We start from the raw sequence: 19,398 nt of genomic DNA on the forward strand, positions 1-19,398 counted from the left end.
GACCGATGGTGCTGTGCAGTCAAAGTTAGTGTGATGAGGGAGTTCCCACAGCCACGTTGCAGGCATAAACCTGCAAAAAGGGCCAGGTCTAACAATGTTTCCCTCATTTGGTTTGCAACGTTTAAAAGAAGAATGAGAGCTGCATGTTCCTCAGTTTTTTAGATTGTTAAAATGTTTTGAAGTTCTACATTTTTACTATCTTGGAAAGTGCAGTTGAAAAGAGGGTCACAGGAGGAATGTAGGAAGACCTAAAAAAGTGAGGGCATTAAGAAAAGAAAATGTGTGTCTTTGTAATGAAGGAAAGGGAATTCAATACTGCTGTAGGTACTGAAGATGGGAAGAATAAAGATCCAGATAATGTTCTTTTGAATAATAATAGATCGGAAACTATGTCAGAAGTGGCAGAGATCAATCTGTTGCACTACTCAGAGTTTGAAATCCGATTGAGAGGTGATTGACATTACATTGGATGAGATAAGGCCTCTAAACTGAAATCAGTTCTCCTAGACCCATTTGAGGCTGAGATGTTTGATCCTTTTCCAATTAAACAGCTCTTGCCAGCAGAGTGGACCCCATCTCCTCATAAAGCCAAATACATCAGTCAATGGCAGAGAAAAGAGGCTTTAAAAGAGGTCAGGTCAAAATTGAGAATTGAGTGCTCACCCCCCCCCCCTCTCCTTGCCAGATAAATTACTTTGACTTCCGATTTGGATGCAACAGTATTAGCTTTCATTGGAAAGAACAGGAGAGACACAAAGAAAGGTCTATTGAGGAGAAAAAGTATCTCATTGACTGAGCCCAAGCTGAGAGATTTAGTATATTAGAAGGAGTTTCGTCCCAGGCATGTTTTTTTAGGGATGATTTAATAAAGGAAATGGCTAAATACCAGGAGGTATTTAGCTCTATGCAAAAATCACAAAAAAGATGTAAGAAAGGGCTTTGAAGACAGAGATTTTAGTGAGTCTGGGAGAACAAAGGGTTGGTACCCTGGCCAGGACAAAGGAACAACCAGATCCTTCATGGGTCACAGTTTTAGATCCTCATAAGGTTATAGTCAATTCAGGTATGGATCCTCCCAGGGATTCTTTCCACAGAAGCAATTTCCCAGATGTATATAATCAAGCGGAGATATGTGTCAATGATGAGGATCAGCAGGTAAGTGCAAGAGTGGCTCCCCCACTAGGGTGGAGGAGCGTTGGCCCACTGCTTTCTCACAGTGCGAGAATCAGAAACATCAAATGGTAATAACTTTCAGTTATTACCATTTTATGTTTGGTTGTGAGTGGGGGAGGGGTGGTGTGCCCAATCCTGCCTTGAGTGCACAAAGACTGTTTGGTCTGCCCTCTGGGACCACCCAAACCAGCCATGTGCTCACTATAGTTCTCCATGCAGGTTGCAATGCACTCTACATGGAGAACATGGCCTTAACATAAGCGCCTGGCTGGGTGCCGTCCCAACCAATCACAAAGTTGCATACAGTGTTGTGATTGGCTTAGGGAAGGGAGCTTGGCTGCCTGCTTCCTGGTTCTGCAAGAGGCATGAGAGCAGGAGCCATAAGACACAGGACCCGGCCGACAGAAAGGTAAGTTTAAATTATAATTATTCTTTAATTATTAAATTAAAACCCCCATGTGCCCTCCTCCGCGATCCCCCTCCCTGCATCACCTCCCCCATGACCCCACTGCCCCACGCAACCCCCCACGTCTGCCCCAACACCCTTGATCCATATCGGCCGCAACTGGGTAAGTGTGTGTCAAGACCATTTAGATATCCTGGAAAAGGTAGGGGGCAGACTAGTCCACATTTATGGGAAATGGATGGAGGTGACGCAAGAGCCTTGGGTATTCAAGACTGTGATAAGTTTCAAAATAGAACTCGTTGACTATCCACACAAAAGAAAGTTCCCCAGGAGATAACTTTCTTAGTAGAGGATAAGAATTTAGTAAGCAAGAACGTTGAGGAATTGGCTGTAAAACAGGTTATAGTAGAGGTCACTGATGCTGTGCAGTCACAATGAGAGTTGAAATAATGTGGTGAAAGTTTAGATATATGTGAAACCTACAATGAAGGAAATATAACTAACAACAATGGTGGGAACTATCCCTATCCACATACATTTTGTTAGAGGCTTGTGAACAGTAAGAACCAATATATTACGGAGTTTGGAATATGTAGAGATCTGGAAAGTAGAGCCACACAGCATTCTAGTAAACTGTGATATTCCATACTGTCTATATCCACTCTGACTAATATTGAATTGTCTTGCATGTACATTTTTTGAAGAGAAGAACAGCAAATAAGAACGAGTGCATATTTATCTGGGCACCAGATCGAGTGACCTAGATTGAGGTGGCATACTTCTTAATTTCACCCGGACCTGAAAGCTGATGCCAATAACTCATGGCCATGGCACAAGTACTGAACTCCCAGCAATCTAGTTCAATAAGACATAGCAACATCAGGGTTATGTATTTGATTGTGGTCTTTTGATAATCACTTGGATGATAGGACTATTCTATTACAATAGGCTGATAATTGACACAACATGAAGGCACAGAGCAAAACATTGGCTTCCGGACCGGTGACACTGAAGTTTATGTGAGAATTAGAGGCTCTTCTGAGAACACCTAACTCTCTGTTTCTCAGAACCATCAGTAATAACATGCCTGAGAAAGAACAACAGTACAGTTTATAAATACTGTGGCATCCAGTAGAAGAGGTTCCCTGCCAGCATTTCTGCACAGCATCTTGTGCCGCTGAGATGGGACTTCATCCCCCAGTGTGCTTGAGGCCCTAGGAGGGGCAGAAGGATTCCGGAGTGGCTAATAGTGAAAGCCGCATACCGCAGCGCGGTTCTTCCAGCAGTAGTGGTTTCCAACTCGCATTTCCATACACAATCTTTTGCTGCTGGGGTGGTACTTTATCCCGTAGCGTGCTTGAGGCCTTAGGAGGGGCTGAGGACTTACGGAGTGTTTAATAGCATGAGCCACATCCCGAAGCATGGTCCTCCAGCAGTAGAGCTTCAATCCTGCATTTCCACACACAATCTTGCACCACTGGGTTGGTTTCAGGACCAGTGACACTGAAGTTTATGTGAGAATTAGAGAATCTTCTGACAAAACCTAAAACTCTCTGTTTCCCAGACCCACCAGTGCTAACAGGCCTGAGAAAGAACAACAATACAGTTTAGAAATATTGTGGCTTCTACCACAACCAGCAAAAATGTTTTGCAAGGTAAAATAGTAGACACACCAGCTAATATTTGTAGGATGTTAACACGTTAGCAACCTAACAGACAGTATAATCAAGAGAACAAAGTAAATGAAATACAAGTTATTGTAAAAAATAGAGTTATGTGATGCTCAATCCTGTCAGCAATGGTATATATTTGCATAGTGCCCATCAGCTCATAATGGCTGATAAGGATTTTGCACTACAAGATATCAATATGCTGATGATAAAAATCTAGTGTCTACATGTCCTGGACATCCTTAAATGTTGTATGACTGCAGGCTATCAATTGTTGTACAAAACCAACTTTAAAGTGGTTTTCATAAAGATAGGCAAAGTGCAACACCAGCTGTGGGCTGCCAACATTCCATGCACTTGATGGACTGTCAACATATATCTTTGCTGCAAAATCCATTAGCCTGTTCATTGACTCAGGTCTCTCTTTCAAAATTCCAAACCAGTTGATGTCTTAGTGACCTCCACAGACGCATCAAATATAAGTAGTGATCTTCGTTAAGAACATCTTGCCATCGAACACCAACTTGTGGCCGGCAGAACTTAGGTCCACATTCAAATAATGCACTCACACCAGGAACCACAATCTTCATTTCACCCTGCTTCTACACCCTGGAGATTCTGAGGATGTTCTTCAAATGGCTCTCAAGCAACACAAGAAAAACCATAACTCACACTGTCATCACCAGCATGGTGGTCTATAGGTACGCCTTCCACACAGGGATCATCAAGTGTTAGAAATGGGGGTCTCTAGTTGGTAGAAGTAGGTACCCTTTTCTAATTAGGGACACTTAGTCAGGGATTCCTGTTCCAGTTCTGGACCTCTGGAGGTTGTTCTTGCTGTTGGGAGCTGGAAGACCCCTAAAGAACTGAAGAAATCGACTCATCGCCCTTCTTGTGGCTCTTTTTTCTGATGCAGCACAGCCATACGAGAAGAATCTCCATGCATTGCAGCTGCCGAGACGACGCAGTGCCTGTCGCTTCTGTAAGAACTGATGCACCGTAGGATCATGGCTGAAGAAACTGACGCATCACCGCTTGACACCACTGCATCGATCTCAGACGGATCCCGGATTTCCACGCATCGCACCTGTGAGGTAAGTTTTCCCAACGCATCACCCATGGACCAGAACGGTCTTGGAGTTGATGCATCACTTCTCGCTACAGTCCGGATTCGTCACATCACTTCTCCTACATGCAGCAGAACAGTTGCATTACCTTACTAAGGACTCAGGAGCTGACACATCTCTTTGTTTCTTGATGCTTCCAATCTCTGCTGCTGTGTGGCCCAGTGAATTTTGACGTATCTACAGGTACTTTGTGTAGAATCACACATCCATAGTTTTCCATGGTCCCAGTTATGTGTAGCCTTTGAAACATCATATTCTTACTACAAGTTTGTTTGATTTTTGTCGATATGGTCTTGATGAGTTTAGATGGAGATACTTTATTTTTAGGTCGAGCTGGCGACGACTGCGCACATGCGCAGTCGAGCTGGCGAGATTTTATGAATTAAAGGGAGATTCACTAGCAGGTTTTAAACCGTGCCCCTCTTTCCCATTGGCCGGCGTCACTGTTCATGCTAAACGGTTGCCAGCCATTGGGAAAGAGCACTTGGTGACGTACTGTTTTCTCTATTTCTGCCGTCCCACTTGGTCTGACTGACCTGACTTCCTGCTGGTGGAAAAGGTTTGTTATCTTTACCAGGTGAAACAGATGGCCCCATAAAGAAGACAATAAACCTTTATGCCAGCAGGAAGTCAGGCCTAGTCCGTCCAAGTGGGACGGAAGAAATAGAGAAAACTCGGCGTCGTGGCAAGCGCTTGTTGAGGTAATTTTCCCATCTGAAGTTGGGCAAACTGTAGTGCTTGATAGTGTCCAGGTGATGGGAGAAGTCTCAGTTTAACAACCGTATCTCCCTCCAGTCCGGGCCCTGTCTTATGGGGAAGGGTGTCCCTTGTCTGCAGTACATGTGCGTGTGTTAAGGCAGAGGAGCTGGAGGTTACGTCCAAACCGTAATGGGGGAGGGAAGAGTCGAACCGGCACGGAGGCTCACGTGCAGCAGGTCACCCGGTCCTATAAGGGGACACTGACAGACACCCCAGCGAGCGGGCATCCACGTAAACCCCCTTCTACAGATAAAGCAGCCAGCCAGCTCTAAAGTGCGGTCATGTAAACCCCCTCCACCGGCATCAGTGAGGTGTCTCATGCGTGCATTGCACAGGCAAACTGCCGGAGGTGTGCTGCGGAGCACTATAATGCTCGGTGACCTCTGCTCAGTGTGTCATGCAAAGAGCAGCATGGGTACATCTTTGAATCCTTGTAAAAGCCAGTATGCGAGCAATCCACGCCATTGTATTTATGTATGTAATCATTGTATACTGTGGAGAAGGGGGCTGCTTTAGGCCCCTATTAGGTGACATGTAGCTCTGGGCAGCATTTAACCCCGATACCTTCTACTCCTTCAAATGCAAATGGCTAGCACCATAGCTGGGGATTTCATACTATTTTCTGTCTTAAAAAAAATCAGAGTAGAGATTGCATGAACTCAAGATTTTTTTTCTCGCCTTTATTTGGAGATTGTGTGGCTTTAATCATCCGGAAGTGTAGGTGCTGGAATAGTTGGCAGAGTTTGTTGTCTGGGTTGAATCCAAGTGAGCTGGTTCAAACTTTCATCCTTATTAGGATGATAGAATATGTGCCTTTTGGTTGAGGAACATGTACACCTCCATGAGCGCGCGAATGCAGAGCATTCCATTCTATAACTCTCTGTCCTTGTTCCTCTCACTACATATGAGTTATGACCCCCCCTCCAGCCCACCAGTCTAAAAGCATGCCACTGCCCTAACGCATCATAAAGGACCGCTTCCACCTGGAATACCAAACTCTCACAGGCTCATTTGTCCGCCTCCCTCTACAGTCCTTTCCAGTAATGAAGGGGGTGGGTGTAATGATCAGAACAAGGGGGCGTGAACTCAAAGTAATGGAATTAAATACATTCCCCCATCTTTGTGGAGTAGAGTGGTGTGGCTCACTGGTTAGAGGCGGCTGACCCGGAAGCAGAGAACGGCCAGGGACCAGGGTTCAATTCCCGACGCGGCAGGGTCGTGGACCAGGATCAGCGTACTCGATAATTCTCGCCTCGGTGCCTACTCTAACCAGGGATCACACTCAGCAACTCTGGGCATTAGCTTGCCTCATCTCTACAACGGCCCCCCACATTCGCCGGGGATGCCTGGTTTCTCCTTGGAGATACCCAGTAGGGACCATCTCACAGGGATAGCCAGGACGGGTTCTCCAGCGGTCTACAGCGCCACGACGACTCAGGGCAGCAGTGTGCTTTACAAAACACATACATTTACATTTACATTACATTTTGTAGAATGTTTAGCCCCTTGGATGCACAGCGGCCGTCGTGCCACCTTTTAAAATGCCGAATGGGAGAGAGGAGAGATTGACGGCACATGGACCGTGTTTGTGCCCCCGTTTGTGTTGTGTACCTTATCAGGCTTGCTAATCTGGACATGAATTTAACACCGCAGTTGGAGCCATATAAACAGTGCCGGAGCCATTTCTTTGTAGGCAGTAGCGGTTAGGATATGGTTCATAAAGGCACGCTACATAGCTGCATTTTCCCACAGACACAACCTGCCCATTCCCCTGTCGAGTGAATGGCCCCCTTCAGAGCCCCCTGTTCGAATTCCTGGGCTGCAGGTCACGTGGGTTCTTTTCTTTGGCTGTTGAACTGAGGATGGCACACCAATGGATGCTCTTACCACTGTGTAAACAATCATGCCAGGGCATCTCTTCACTGTTTTCACATCATTTTATTCCGGTGGGTACTGGTGTAGGGAATGCGGTGCTAGAATTAGAACCGGGTGTCTTTGAACAACCGGCAGTACGTGTCGCCTGTCTTGTGCCAGTCAATGGCCCAACATATTGCAGTGCCCTCTAAGCTCCTGTGTATGGACAGATTTGGGTCCTTTCATTGGTTATCGTCACAAAGCAATATTACATAGGATCTGGGCTACTTAAAATCCAGCTCGCCATATAGTGCAAGAATAGTGGAAGATGCCCGTGTTTTTAGTTTTTGAAAGCCCTGGTTAGCTCCGCGGGTTGAGCACCAGCTGCCGAGGCCTTTGTGCAACAGCTATTCACGGGTTTGAATCACTGTGGTCAGTTCATCTTTTAATTCCGTGAAATTAGTAATAGCTGGGGTGGTACACTCGTTGATTGCAGGACTGAAAGCTGCAGGCCTGTTTGCTAGTCTAGACCATAGGCAGGCAGTCGGGGCATACATTACGGGTCAGTGGTTAATATACCATAGTTGGGCATGCGATTCCAGGGAAAACAAGCATTGGTGTAGCCAATCGATCTTGCCTTTGGGACCTTATAAGTGTTTATCCATAGCTATTGGCACATGTGGAGGATGGTTGCATTTGAGGCAAAAGCGCACTTAAAGCATCAGGCACGGGAAGCTGGGTACTTGTGGAGCAATGGTACACGTTAGCTCATGTAAGTCAAGCTTCGTAGATCTTATTGACAGACACTCCTGTGCAGACAGAAAGGGTGCTATGCAGCTGCAGCAAGGAGTTCCAGAACCAGTGTGTTCTCATAAGATAATTGTAGGACAGAAAAGAGGCGTGTTCCTGAACTACCTTCATGCATTCTGGGAGTTGTAGCCTTAATTATGTTACTGGAATTTTAATAGCGCTTAGAAACATTGGACTATAACCCATAACGCTCTTATTATGGGCACGCTTTAGTAAGGCACTCTTAAGGCCATTAGTTGTGGGCATTGCTTGCTCATCATTTGCGGTCTGTGGTTAGTCAACAGGCTTGGTATGAAAGCGCCACGAGCCTGTGCCAATAATTAGCAGCAACATTTAGCTCACTGAGCCACCCAGCAATCTTTAAAAGGGGACTGCCCGGCAAGCAGTAGTCACCCACAGAGAGCACAAGGCTAACAGGTCTCTACCTCACTGCAAAGGCGACCACTGTGCAGAAACACTGTGCCCAAAAGTGGTCCCAGGCCCTAACAAATATGGGAGCAGCAGGGTCGCTTCCACAGGTCACATCATTTTTACAAACTTTCACGTGCAAAGTAACTGGTTCTCGTGTAAAGCGCCCCGATACCCTCAGGTCGAGTTTGCGCTATGTAAAACTGCAGCAAAAACACACTACCACAGTCTTGTGAATCGCGTCTCGCATGACAACTGTCAGAATACATACATTTTGCCCTGCTTGCATCTCGTTACCACTCAGACCTCCTGCTTTAGCACTTCGTATGGTTGAGTCACTACGTTAGGTGCTGTTCAGCTATAACTAGTCCTCACATGTGAGAATAAATTACACAATGCTAAACACTCTCTACTACACACTCTACTACACACTCTCTAGTACACACTCTACTACTCTATCTACTACTCACTCTATTACTCACTCTACTACTCACTCTCTACCACACACTCTACTACACACTCAATAATACTCTACTACTCACTCTACCACTCTCTACTACACACTCTACTTCACACTCTCTACTACACTCTCGCTACGACACTACTACTCACTCTACTACTCACTCTCTACTTCTCACTCTCTACTACTCACTCTACTACTCACTTTCTACTACTCACTCTACTACTCACTCTACTACTCTCTACTACTCTCTACTACTCTCTACTGCACACTCTCTACTACACACTCTCTACTACTCTACTACTCACTCTACTAGTCACTCTACTAATCACCACTACTCACTCTGCTACTCTCTACTACACACTCTCTACTACACTACTACTCACTCTACTACTCACTCTCTACTACTCGCTCTACTACTCACTCTCTACTACTCACTCTCTACTACTCACTCTACCACTCACTCTACTACTCACTCTACCACTCTCTACTACACATGCTCTACTACTCTAATACTCACTCTCTACTACTCACTCTACTACTCACTCTCTACTACTCACTCTACTACACACTCTCTACTACACACTCTACAACTCTAATACACACTCTCTACTACACACTCTCTACTACTCACTCTACTACTCACTCTCTACTACTCACTCTACTACTCTCTACTACACACTCTACTACACAATCGCTACTACACACTCTCTACTACTCTACTACTCACTCTACTACTCACTCTACTATGACTCTCTCTGTACTGCTCATTCTCTACTACTCACTCTCTACTACTCTCTACTACTCACTCTACTACTCACTCTACTAATCTCTACTCACTCTACTACTCACTCTACTAATCTCTACTACTCACTCTACTACACACTCTCTACTACACACTCTCTACTATGCTCTACTACACACTCTCTACTACACACTTTCTACTACACACTCTCTACTACTCTAGTACACACTCTACTACTCACTCTCCTACACACTCTGCTACACTCTACTACACACTCTGTACTATACACACTCTACTACTCTACTACTCACTCTCTACTACTCTACTACACACTCTGTACTACACACTCTACTACACTCTCTCTACTACTCTACTACTCACTCTCTACTACTCTCTACTACTCTCTACTACACACTCTTGACTACACTCTCTACTACACACTCTACTACACACTCTCTAATCTCGACTACACACTACTACACACTCTCTACTACACACTTTCTGCTACACACTCTCTGCTACACACTCTCTGCTTCTATACTACTCACTCTACTACTCTCTACTACACACTCTACTACACACTCTACTACACACTCTCTACTACTCTACTACTCACTCTCTACTACTCACTCTCTACTACACTCTCTCTACTACTCTCTACTACAGACTCTCTACTACACACTCACTACTACACGCTCTCTACTACTCTCTACTACTCACTCTCTACTACTCACTCTACTACACACTCACTACTTTCTACTACACTCTACTACACAATCTCTACTACACACTCTCTACTACACACTCTCTACTACACACTAAAATGGTAGTTTCTTTATCAACAGAGGCAGTTTTCAATAGCCACAGGTCATGGGCCTCCTCTGTGGCATGAAGTTGTCATTCCATAAAAAATGAAATTATATGGTATGGGAAACCATTATACGGAGCACGGAAATGCTAAGGATTGGGCTATAGAAAGTGCCTATCCATTCCCTCTGGCAATTTATGGTCATACAGGCATTGTCCACTTTGAGCGAACTCAAGATTATATCAAAGGGGCGGGCAGGCGTGATTGTCTTCACAAGCATTGGGAAGGGCTTTAGGTATGTGTTGGCTGACACTTTTGGGTTTGTCAATGCTAGTTTAGTTTTGTCTTGGTTTTTACAAAACTTTATCATTGGGCAAACTGCTGGGGACTCAGCAATCTAAAACATGCATTTGCAATGCAATAGGTCTCGCTTTTGTGAGAGTTTAAGCTATTGGCATTGTAAATGACAATGCCTTTTATTTATGTTTTAAAAAACGAAACGTAAACAAAAGGCATTGTCATTTACAATACCAATAGCTCAAACTCGCGTAAATGCGAGACCTATTGCATTGTAAATGCTTGTTTTATACTGGTGTGGTGTCCATTTGTGGTGTCATCACTGTATTACTGTGCGTTTTGAGTACAAATACTTTACACGTTGTCTTTGGAATAAGCCTGTCTGCTCGTGCCAAGCAACCCAGGGGTTGTGCAGGGGTTATCTAAAGTGTGTATCCTGCTTACCCTAACTAGAAGCAAGGGTCCCTGTTTGGAAAAAGGTACCTACCTATGCCAACTAAAGATCCCCATTTCTAACAGTGCCCTTTTAATATGCATAGCCGAGGATGAATATACATTGCCATTATGTGGTATCTCTACCCTAACTTAAACATTAATAATTATGTGTATGGCTGTCATGATATCTGTGGCCCTTTCCTAGAGAAATAACGTATATGTATGTTGTCAGCCCTGCCATATCTAGAAAATAATACATGTCCAATGGTTTCAATATGTTTGCAGGTAGCTCAGCTCTATATACGATTCCTCAAAGACCTTTTCAATGTTCTAAACTTATTTATTTATTTATTTTAGGAGCTTGTATAGCGCACAGCTACCTCCAACGGGGGTGTCCCGGCGCTTTGAACAGGCGAGTGAGGAGAGTAGGCTCAGTGGTGATTTAGGCACTGGAGAAGAGCCAGGTCTTAAGGTCTGAGCGGAAAATAGGCTCTGAATTAGTCGCAATGGAAATATTCCAGGTTTTGGCGGCGATCACCACAAATGCTCTGCCGCCCATTCTGGTGTGACGAAAGCGGGGCGGATGTGAGAAGGCGAAGGTTATTGGATCTGAGAACGCGGCTAGACTGTGAAATTTTGAGCCGGGCTCTCAGGTAGGCCCTGTTGAATTTCACAAGCGATGAAGGGTCATTCTGTCGCTCTGCCATTTTCCCAGTGTCTGCAAGCTTGGTGGCTACTTTCAAGTATGGGGAGGGGGCACCATGACCAAGCCACCATGAGAGCACATCCTCATGTCTTCTGACAGTGCAGGGCTGATTTAAACATTTCTGCATCATGCAGAACAATTATGGTTATCACGAACAATGCCTTGGAAACCTAGAAAACGACACTGCAAGACACACTTTCAGAGAAGTGTTGAACTGCATTCCTCAAAGTCCCCAAGGGTTTTGCGAGACTACGCAACCATCAACATCATACAAGCCGATTTGTGCAAAAGTCAATAACTTGTTCCACATTTCTAATGAAGATCAAAGACTGCGTCCTCTTCCTCCAGGTAGCCATTTATGGAATATGTTATGTGCCACTGAATTGGGACTCATGCATTGCTACAATCTTCGTATGCTTACTATTCACTTTAAGATGAAATAATAATTAACATAAAATATAAATTTCAGTATGTAAATGTTTAGGTTTAATACAGAAAGTGCTCTCTGGGCCAGCCCCTTTCAAGCCATTGGATAGCCGTGCTAAACCCACTTCAGTCACTGGCTTGAGACGTCCTCAATCACATCTCGTATCAGCCCAGAGAAGCACCCAAATTCTGTGGCTAAGCTGCTGATGGGATTTAGTAAACCGAGCAGCTCCCATGCTCGTATTGCTGAGCACTGCTGAAGTACAAATTAACTTCCCGCGGCAACTTTGGCTAATCCAAGATTTCTGATTTATAAATGAAATGCAAGGCAGACCTATTAATTCTGCAGGCACTTGTTCTCTAAAGAAAAAGATTATGAGAGGGACAATTCTCTATGTTTGAACAAACAAGCTTGCAACAGTTTCTAACACTATATAGCAGCTGGAAAACACTTTTTTTTAAAGAATATTCCAGGACCCACACAATTATTTGCATTTGAACTGGTAAGGCACGTCCCACTTTGAAAAGAGGTCTATTTAATTTCGACCTGGCAATCATTTCAGAATTTACTGTTCTTCTTCCACAGCGAAAATGCAGAGATGTTGAGAAGCTGATCTTGTGTTTGAATCTTGTATATATGTGCTCGAGAAAAGATGAGTAACACAGCATAGCGTGACTTAACCATCCATTGAAACAATTGGGTACCAGCAATGAAGAACAGCTCTCCGAGGCCGCCTATATCAGGCAATCTATTCTGATTAATGATTTCAGCCGAGGGCGTGCATCCTGCTCCTGGACTTTTGGGTATTCAGACAAGTTTTCCTGAACCCTGTATGGATTTTTACGTGGACAAACGCTCGCCTAATGCATCACAGTCCAATAATTAGTGGGCGAAACGGACCGCAGTTCACATGCACAATAACCCAATGCATGGGGGATGGTATCATCTAAGGCAGAAATAAATACATTTTACAACGCTGCTAAACAAACACCTTTTTAGCAGAACTGGCCAGACACATATTGTAGGTTCTTTTCTGAGCACTTCCACCTTACAATGTCATCCTGCAGTGCTAAATGCCAGCTTCTGGAAGGGAACACATTGCATTCAGGATGGGAATGAATCCACTGGCTGTGTCCCTTTAACCATTAGCGGATGATTAGAGCCTGTACGAGCAGCCTTGCTCCATCAGTCATGGCTGATTTCCAATACAAGCGCATGTGGAGGAAATCCTCTCCGCTAATAAATCACCAGTGTCAATTAGGAACACAGACTCCGCCAGACAATTTGTCTGACTGCACCCAATTAGGGTCTAATGAATAAGTGAAAAAGGGCTGCTGGAAGGTATCAGCCAGTCATGGCTGCTCGGGCTTAAGGTTAGACTAGATGTTAAAAAGGGCAGCACTCAGGTAATAAGAAAAACACATGGCTGTCTCATTTATGTCAAGTAAGCACATCTGCTTTCTTTCTCTTCTATTTTCTGCCAGTGTTCTTCTCTGCTGCTCTGTGATGACAAGCCATGGTTAAATTGCTGCAGCATCTAAAACAAGGCTGCTTAATCGAGTGTGACTAAACTGCCAGCCATAAAGCCCTTATTGGCAGTAAGCCTCGTTGGGCTTCAATACACGAGCAACATATACCAACAGGTATCCTAATCCCTGACATGTTTTGTTTCTAAATGCATGCGGCTGCTTGCAGAACGGCGGTTGTGTTCGGTTCAAACATTTACTGGGGGAGTGATTGCGTGTGGCAATTTCCCTTGCATGATTCTTTGCGAAGTTTTCTCTTGTTTTGGCTAGAGTCGACAGACTAAACATTGCTCATTTACTTTTTCTTAAGCCTACTTACTATTGAGTGACCAAGAACCATCCTGACGAACATACATAAAACACTGTCGAATGTTTCCTTAGGATAGGAGTGGGAGGTACGTAAAGCATTGCATGTTCCAACATAATTCTGAAGATAATCAGGAGGAAACTGTCTTTTAGACAAATATACTACCAAACAGTTTTGAATTTGTGCTACTGCAAATGTTAGGTTGTTTCCTTAACAATGATTGGTGTGCCAAACCCTCGATTTCCCCCCTCTCCAGGGTGGCATAAAGCCCACTAGGCACAAAGTTTCTTTCAGGATTTTGGGTCCTAGCGCAGCCGGCACCGAGGGAAATATAGCAAACCTATACATTTTTTAAAACACGACACCCAGGGGAATCCAGGATGGGGTGACTTGTCTGGCTCTCACCAGGTTCCATTACGCAGAATCCATTGCAAACCTCAAACTTTGTAAAAAAAAAAAAAAAATTCTCATTTCTTGGTGGAAAGTTCTGAAATCTGAGTGGATCCACAAAATTCTACACACCCAGTATTCCCCAAAAATGGTACCTTACTTGTGTGGTGCCGACCTGTGGATTTTGGGTCCTAGCGCAGCTGGCACCTAGGGAAATATAGCAAACCTATATATTTTTTAAAACAAGACACCCAGGGGAATCCAGGATGGGGTGACTTGTCCGACTCTCACCCAGTTCTGTTACCCAGAATCCCTTGCAAACCTCAAACTTTGTAAACAAAAAGCGCATTTTTCTCATTTCTGTGGTGGAAAGTTCTGGAATCTGAGTGGATCCACAAAATTCTACACACCCCGAATTCCCCAAAAATGGTACCTTACTTGTGTGGGTAGGCCTAGTGCCCGCGACAGGAAACGGTCCAAAACAAAACGTAGACACATCACATTTTCACAGTGAAAACGGACACTTTTTTTGCAAAGTACCAAGCTGTAGATTTTAAACCCTAGCTCTGCTGGCACCTAGGGTAACCTAGCAAACCTATACATTTTTTGAAAGTTGGACACCCAGGGGAATCCAGGATGGGGTGACTTGTCTGGCTCTCACCAGGTTTTGTTACCCAGAATCCCTTGCAAACCTCAAACTCTGTAAAAACAAAAACATGTTCATTACATTTCTGGGATGGAAAGTTCTGGAATCTATGTAGATTCACAAATTTCCTACCATCCAGCATTCCCCCAGGTCTCCTGATAAAAATGATACCTCACTCATGTGGGTGCCCCAAGTGCCCGCGATGGGCAAGGGCTCAAAACTTATTGAGGAGACATCAAAATGACCTATCACAAAACAACCTGGTTTTGCAAAGGGAGTCACCTGTGTTTTTGGCCTCCGGCTCTGAAGCCATCTTGGGAAATCTAGCAAACCCACACATTTGTGAAAACTAGATACTCGTGGGAGTCCATCAAGGTATGGTTTGCATGGTTCTCCCAAAGTTTCCCTACCCAGAATCCCCTGCAAACCTCATATGGCTGGAAAAATTACTTTTTTCTCAAATTTCTGTGTGGAAAGTTCTGTAATCTGTGTGGATGCACACATTTCCTACCACCCAGCATTCCCCCAGGTCTCCCAATAAAAATGGTACCTCACTCGCGGGGGTGGGTGAAGTACCCGCAACAGGAAAGGGCCCAAAACCTTTTGATGCAGCATCAAAATTACCTATCACAAAACAGCCTGGTTTTGCAAGGGGGGTCCCTTGAGTTTTTGGCCGTGGACTCGGTGGCCATCTAGAGAAACCTACCAAACCCACACATTTCTGAAAACTAGATACCCAAGGTATGGCTTGCGTGGGTCCCCCAACATTTCCCTACCCATTATCCCCTGGAAACCTCAAATTTTGTTGAAAAAGTACATTTCTTCTCACATTTCCGTGTGGGAAAGTTCTGGAATCTATGCGGATCCACAAATTTCCTACCACCTTGCATTCTACCCGGTCTCCTGATAAAAATGATACCTCACACTTGTGGGTGGATCAAATACCCGCGACAGGCAAGGGCCCAAAACTTATTGAGGAGACATCAAAATTAACTATCACAAAACAACCTGGTTTGCAAGGGGGGTCACCTGGGTTTTTGGCCCTGGGCTCAACGGCCATCTTGGAAAAGTACCAAACTCACACATTTCTGAAAACTAGACACCCCGGGGGGTACAGCGAGCTATGGCTTGCATGGGTCCCCCAACGTTTTCCTACCCAGACTCGCCGGAAAACCTTTTGGCTGAAAAAAACACTTTTTTCTCAAATTTCTGTGTGGGAAAGTTCTGGAATGTAAGTGGATCCACAAATGTCCTACCTCCCAGCATTCCCCCAGGTCTTCCAATAAAAATGATACCTCACTTGCATGGGTGAGTCAATTACCCACGAGAGGCAAGGGCCCAAAATGTATTGAGGAGACATCAAAATTACCTATCACTAAACAACCCGGTTTTGTGCTAGTCCTATGCTTAAAGACTTTGCTGTTGAATTGGCAAAATACTTTGTCTCATTCTATTTCAGCACGGCTGGCACAGTGCTAATTCTATCCTTAAAGACATTGATAGAAAAGCAGACATTTGAGGTGAGCAGATCTAGAGTGTCGCTGGTGTTGTGAGTGTTCTATACATGAGCTGCTAGCCTTTCTCCTTGTTTCTGCCGTTCCTTTGTTCTGCGTTCCTTTTTTGGATCATTGTTTTCAGCCCCTGCTGGTTCTACTCAGTACTGGTGTACTATGTTGACCTTCCACTCCATTATTGTTTCACTATGTGTCCTACTGTCCCACCATGTGTCCCACACCCTCACAGCTCTAATAATGCCCAAAGCATCTCCACCAGTGTGTGTACCCTTTACTGCAGGGAAACATCCTTTGTTCCACAGATACGAAACTTGATCCTATGTTCTTCATGATCACGCACTCAGTTGTCCAGCACATGGGTCCTGGGGTACACATATGCTGGAAGCTTTTCTCAAGACACAGCCAAGAGGCTCTGCACCTAAACTCACCCTGGTTTTTAAAAAGGTGTGCCTTGAACTCTTCCGTAAATTGGAGGATGGTTGGGCAATCGTCATGAATATGGGATGTTGTTACATCTGCTGTGAGCATAGAGGGGAAAGACCCGAAGCCCTGTATTTTCCTTTCCTATACTTCTCTAGTTTGATGGTGACCTGGCTGGAAGTGCACCAAGAGTCACAAGAGATGGTTATGTTGTTAAACACATACATCGGGGTGTACGTTGTGATGTCTATGTAAATTATGCAGTTGGTTTTGAAAATAGTGTAAGCAGGCAAGGCGAGCCAATGAATTTCCATCAGAAGTGGGTGAGATGAACATCTTTCTCAAGAGCTGGATACGACATCCTGTGATGAGTAGGCTGACCTTCAGGGGTGTCAGTATGGAGTCTGAGTGGTCCTAGAATAAAGCATTTCAGCCACCCAGATGAGAGAATATGAGGACTTTAACTGTAGTTCAATTATACTCAAAGGGTTTTTATATCTGCTTCTCATCAAACAATAAGGGTGGCAATCATAATTCTAACTTTATGTATTTTAAAGGAAAATACGATATCTGATGTTTTTAGTTTTTTTTGCAGAGTTTTATATAGCGCGAACTAGAACCGAACTGAATCAGTTATCAGAGCGCTTTACATAGCACCAGTTACGTTACATGAGGACACACTTTCATTTTAGGCATGGGGAGATTAAGTGATTTGCCCAGAATCACAGGGGGTTTTTGGTGTCGTTACCGAGACTCGAACCCAGATCCCCAGGTCCGAGGTCGAGCACCTTAGCCGTTAGGCCAACCCCTCTCCCCTAAAGAGGGAGGTTCATGAAGATATTCTTACAGACAAAAAAGTTGCTGAAATTGGAAAGGGTTGATGTAATCCTCCACACACATTAGTAAAAACATATTTACTGAATGTTTAGTTCAGGAAAATGGTTGGTTAAAATGTAAGCAGCATAATTTCCTGGAGAACACATGTGTGCACAATTAGTGTATGGTAATATGCTGTTTGGTGACAATAGAGAGGCAGACATAAGACAGATATGGTAATTGACAGACACTGAGCGAAAATGCCTATGTACAATATGAAGAATGTTCATTAAATCATTTGACATTTATTGTTTCGTAGGATGTAGCACTTACATCTATGACGTCCTCTTTTGCGTTGTAGTACACGATTTCACCTTTCTGCATGGAAATAAAAACAGAACTATATAAGGAAAAGAAAATATGTAAAAACAGAGTAAAGAGAAATTCAATTAGTAGTTGGATTAAGATAGTGATATAGCAATACAAAGCAGGAAGAAGGGAAGAGGAGCAAGGAAAGAAGGAATGGAGGACAGAAGAAAAGATGAGAGGGAAGGAGAAAGGGCAGGAGTGAGAAAAAAGGGTGTGAAGGAAATTGAGATTTTGCAGAGGGAAAATAGTCAGAAATAAGAGAGGGAAAAGGGACTGAAAAGTGGAGGGCAAAAATAAATGACAAGGAATGAATGAACAAACAGGACGGTGCAATTGAAGAAATGTAGAGAGGCAGCAAAGGTCCTTGTTAGAAATGGGGGTCTCTAATTGGCAGAGGTAGGTACCTTGGTCCAAGTAGGGGCCCTTGCTTCTAGTCAGGATAAGGGGGATGCACTCCTAAAATAACCCCTGATCACCCCCTTGGTAGCTTGGCACGAGCAGACAGGCTTATCTCAGAGGCAGTGTGTAAAGCATTTGTGAACACATACAGTAATACTGTGAAACCACTACAAATGGACATCACACCAGTTTTAGAAAAATAGCAAATCTTTATCTAAACCAACAGAACCAAATACGATAAAAATCCAACATAAAATACTCTTGAAAAATAGTATTTGTGCAAAATAAACTTAAATTACAGGAAAAATAATAAAACACAGTTCCTCCTACTCCGTAGCTCCTCCTGGGGCTTCCGCGATACTGAATAAGACTAACAATTCCAGCCGACAGCATCGATACAGTCCAGCTAAAGCGTCGAACAGACTCATACAAGGTATCTTTCTTGTTGCGACCAGCATGTCAGTGCGAGTCGGTCAGGGCAAAGGTCACAGTTGCGGTGTGAAATGGAGCATTGCAGCGGATGATATCCTCATGATTTGGTGCAGGCAGCGGCTCGTTGATGGTGTCGGTGAGACCAGGGCTTGCCTTGAAGGGAGAGATGGTGCTCGGGTTGCGAAGCGAGGCATTGCTCTCAGCAGTGCTTTCAGGACACAGAATCCTGCGACGGACTCAATGACAGAGTTGGTTACCCTTTTCTTCTACAGAGACGATCAGAGACAGTGCCCACAGACATGGTGAGGTCTTTGCTGTTCTTGAGACCTGTGGAACCTGGGGAAAGCTCAGTTCAAGCCCTTGGAGACCTTTTGTTCAAGCAAGGGGAAAAAGCAAGCAGCAAATTCCTTTTCTCCTTTCCTTGGCATCAAGTAGTCACTGCAGGTTAACCCCAGATAGCAAACAGCACAGGTGCAGTTTTCCTCCTCAGCTTC

General features: G+C 44.3%; 1 protein-coding gene across 2 annotated transcripts in view; it reads right to left on the reverse strand.

Moving 5' to 3' along the window:
• The window catches only part of CACNA2D1 (calcium voltage-gated channel auxiliary subunit alpha2delta 1), a 1,913,432-nt gene that overhangs the window by 1,012,794 nt on the left and 881,240 nt on the right, over positions 1 to 19,398 (reverse strand). For both annotated transcript variants that reach the window (XM_078674178.1, XM_078674177.1), the window contains exon 5: positions 18,038 to 18,082. In XM_078674178.1, the coding sequence (XP_078530304.1) occupies positions 18,038 to 18,082 (45 nt within the window). The remainder of the gene's footprint in view (positions 1 to 18,037; positions 18,083 to 19,398) is intronic.

This window comes from Lissotriton helveticus, chromosome 1_1 (assembly GCF_964261635.1).
Source record: "Lissotriton helveticus chromosome 1_1, aLisHel1.1, whole genome shotgun sequence".
Lineage (NCBI taxonomy): Eukaryota > Metazoa > Chordata > Amphibia > Caudata > Salamandridae > Lissotriton > Lissotriton helveticus.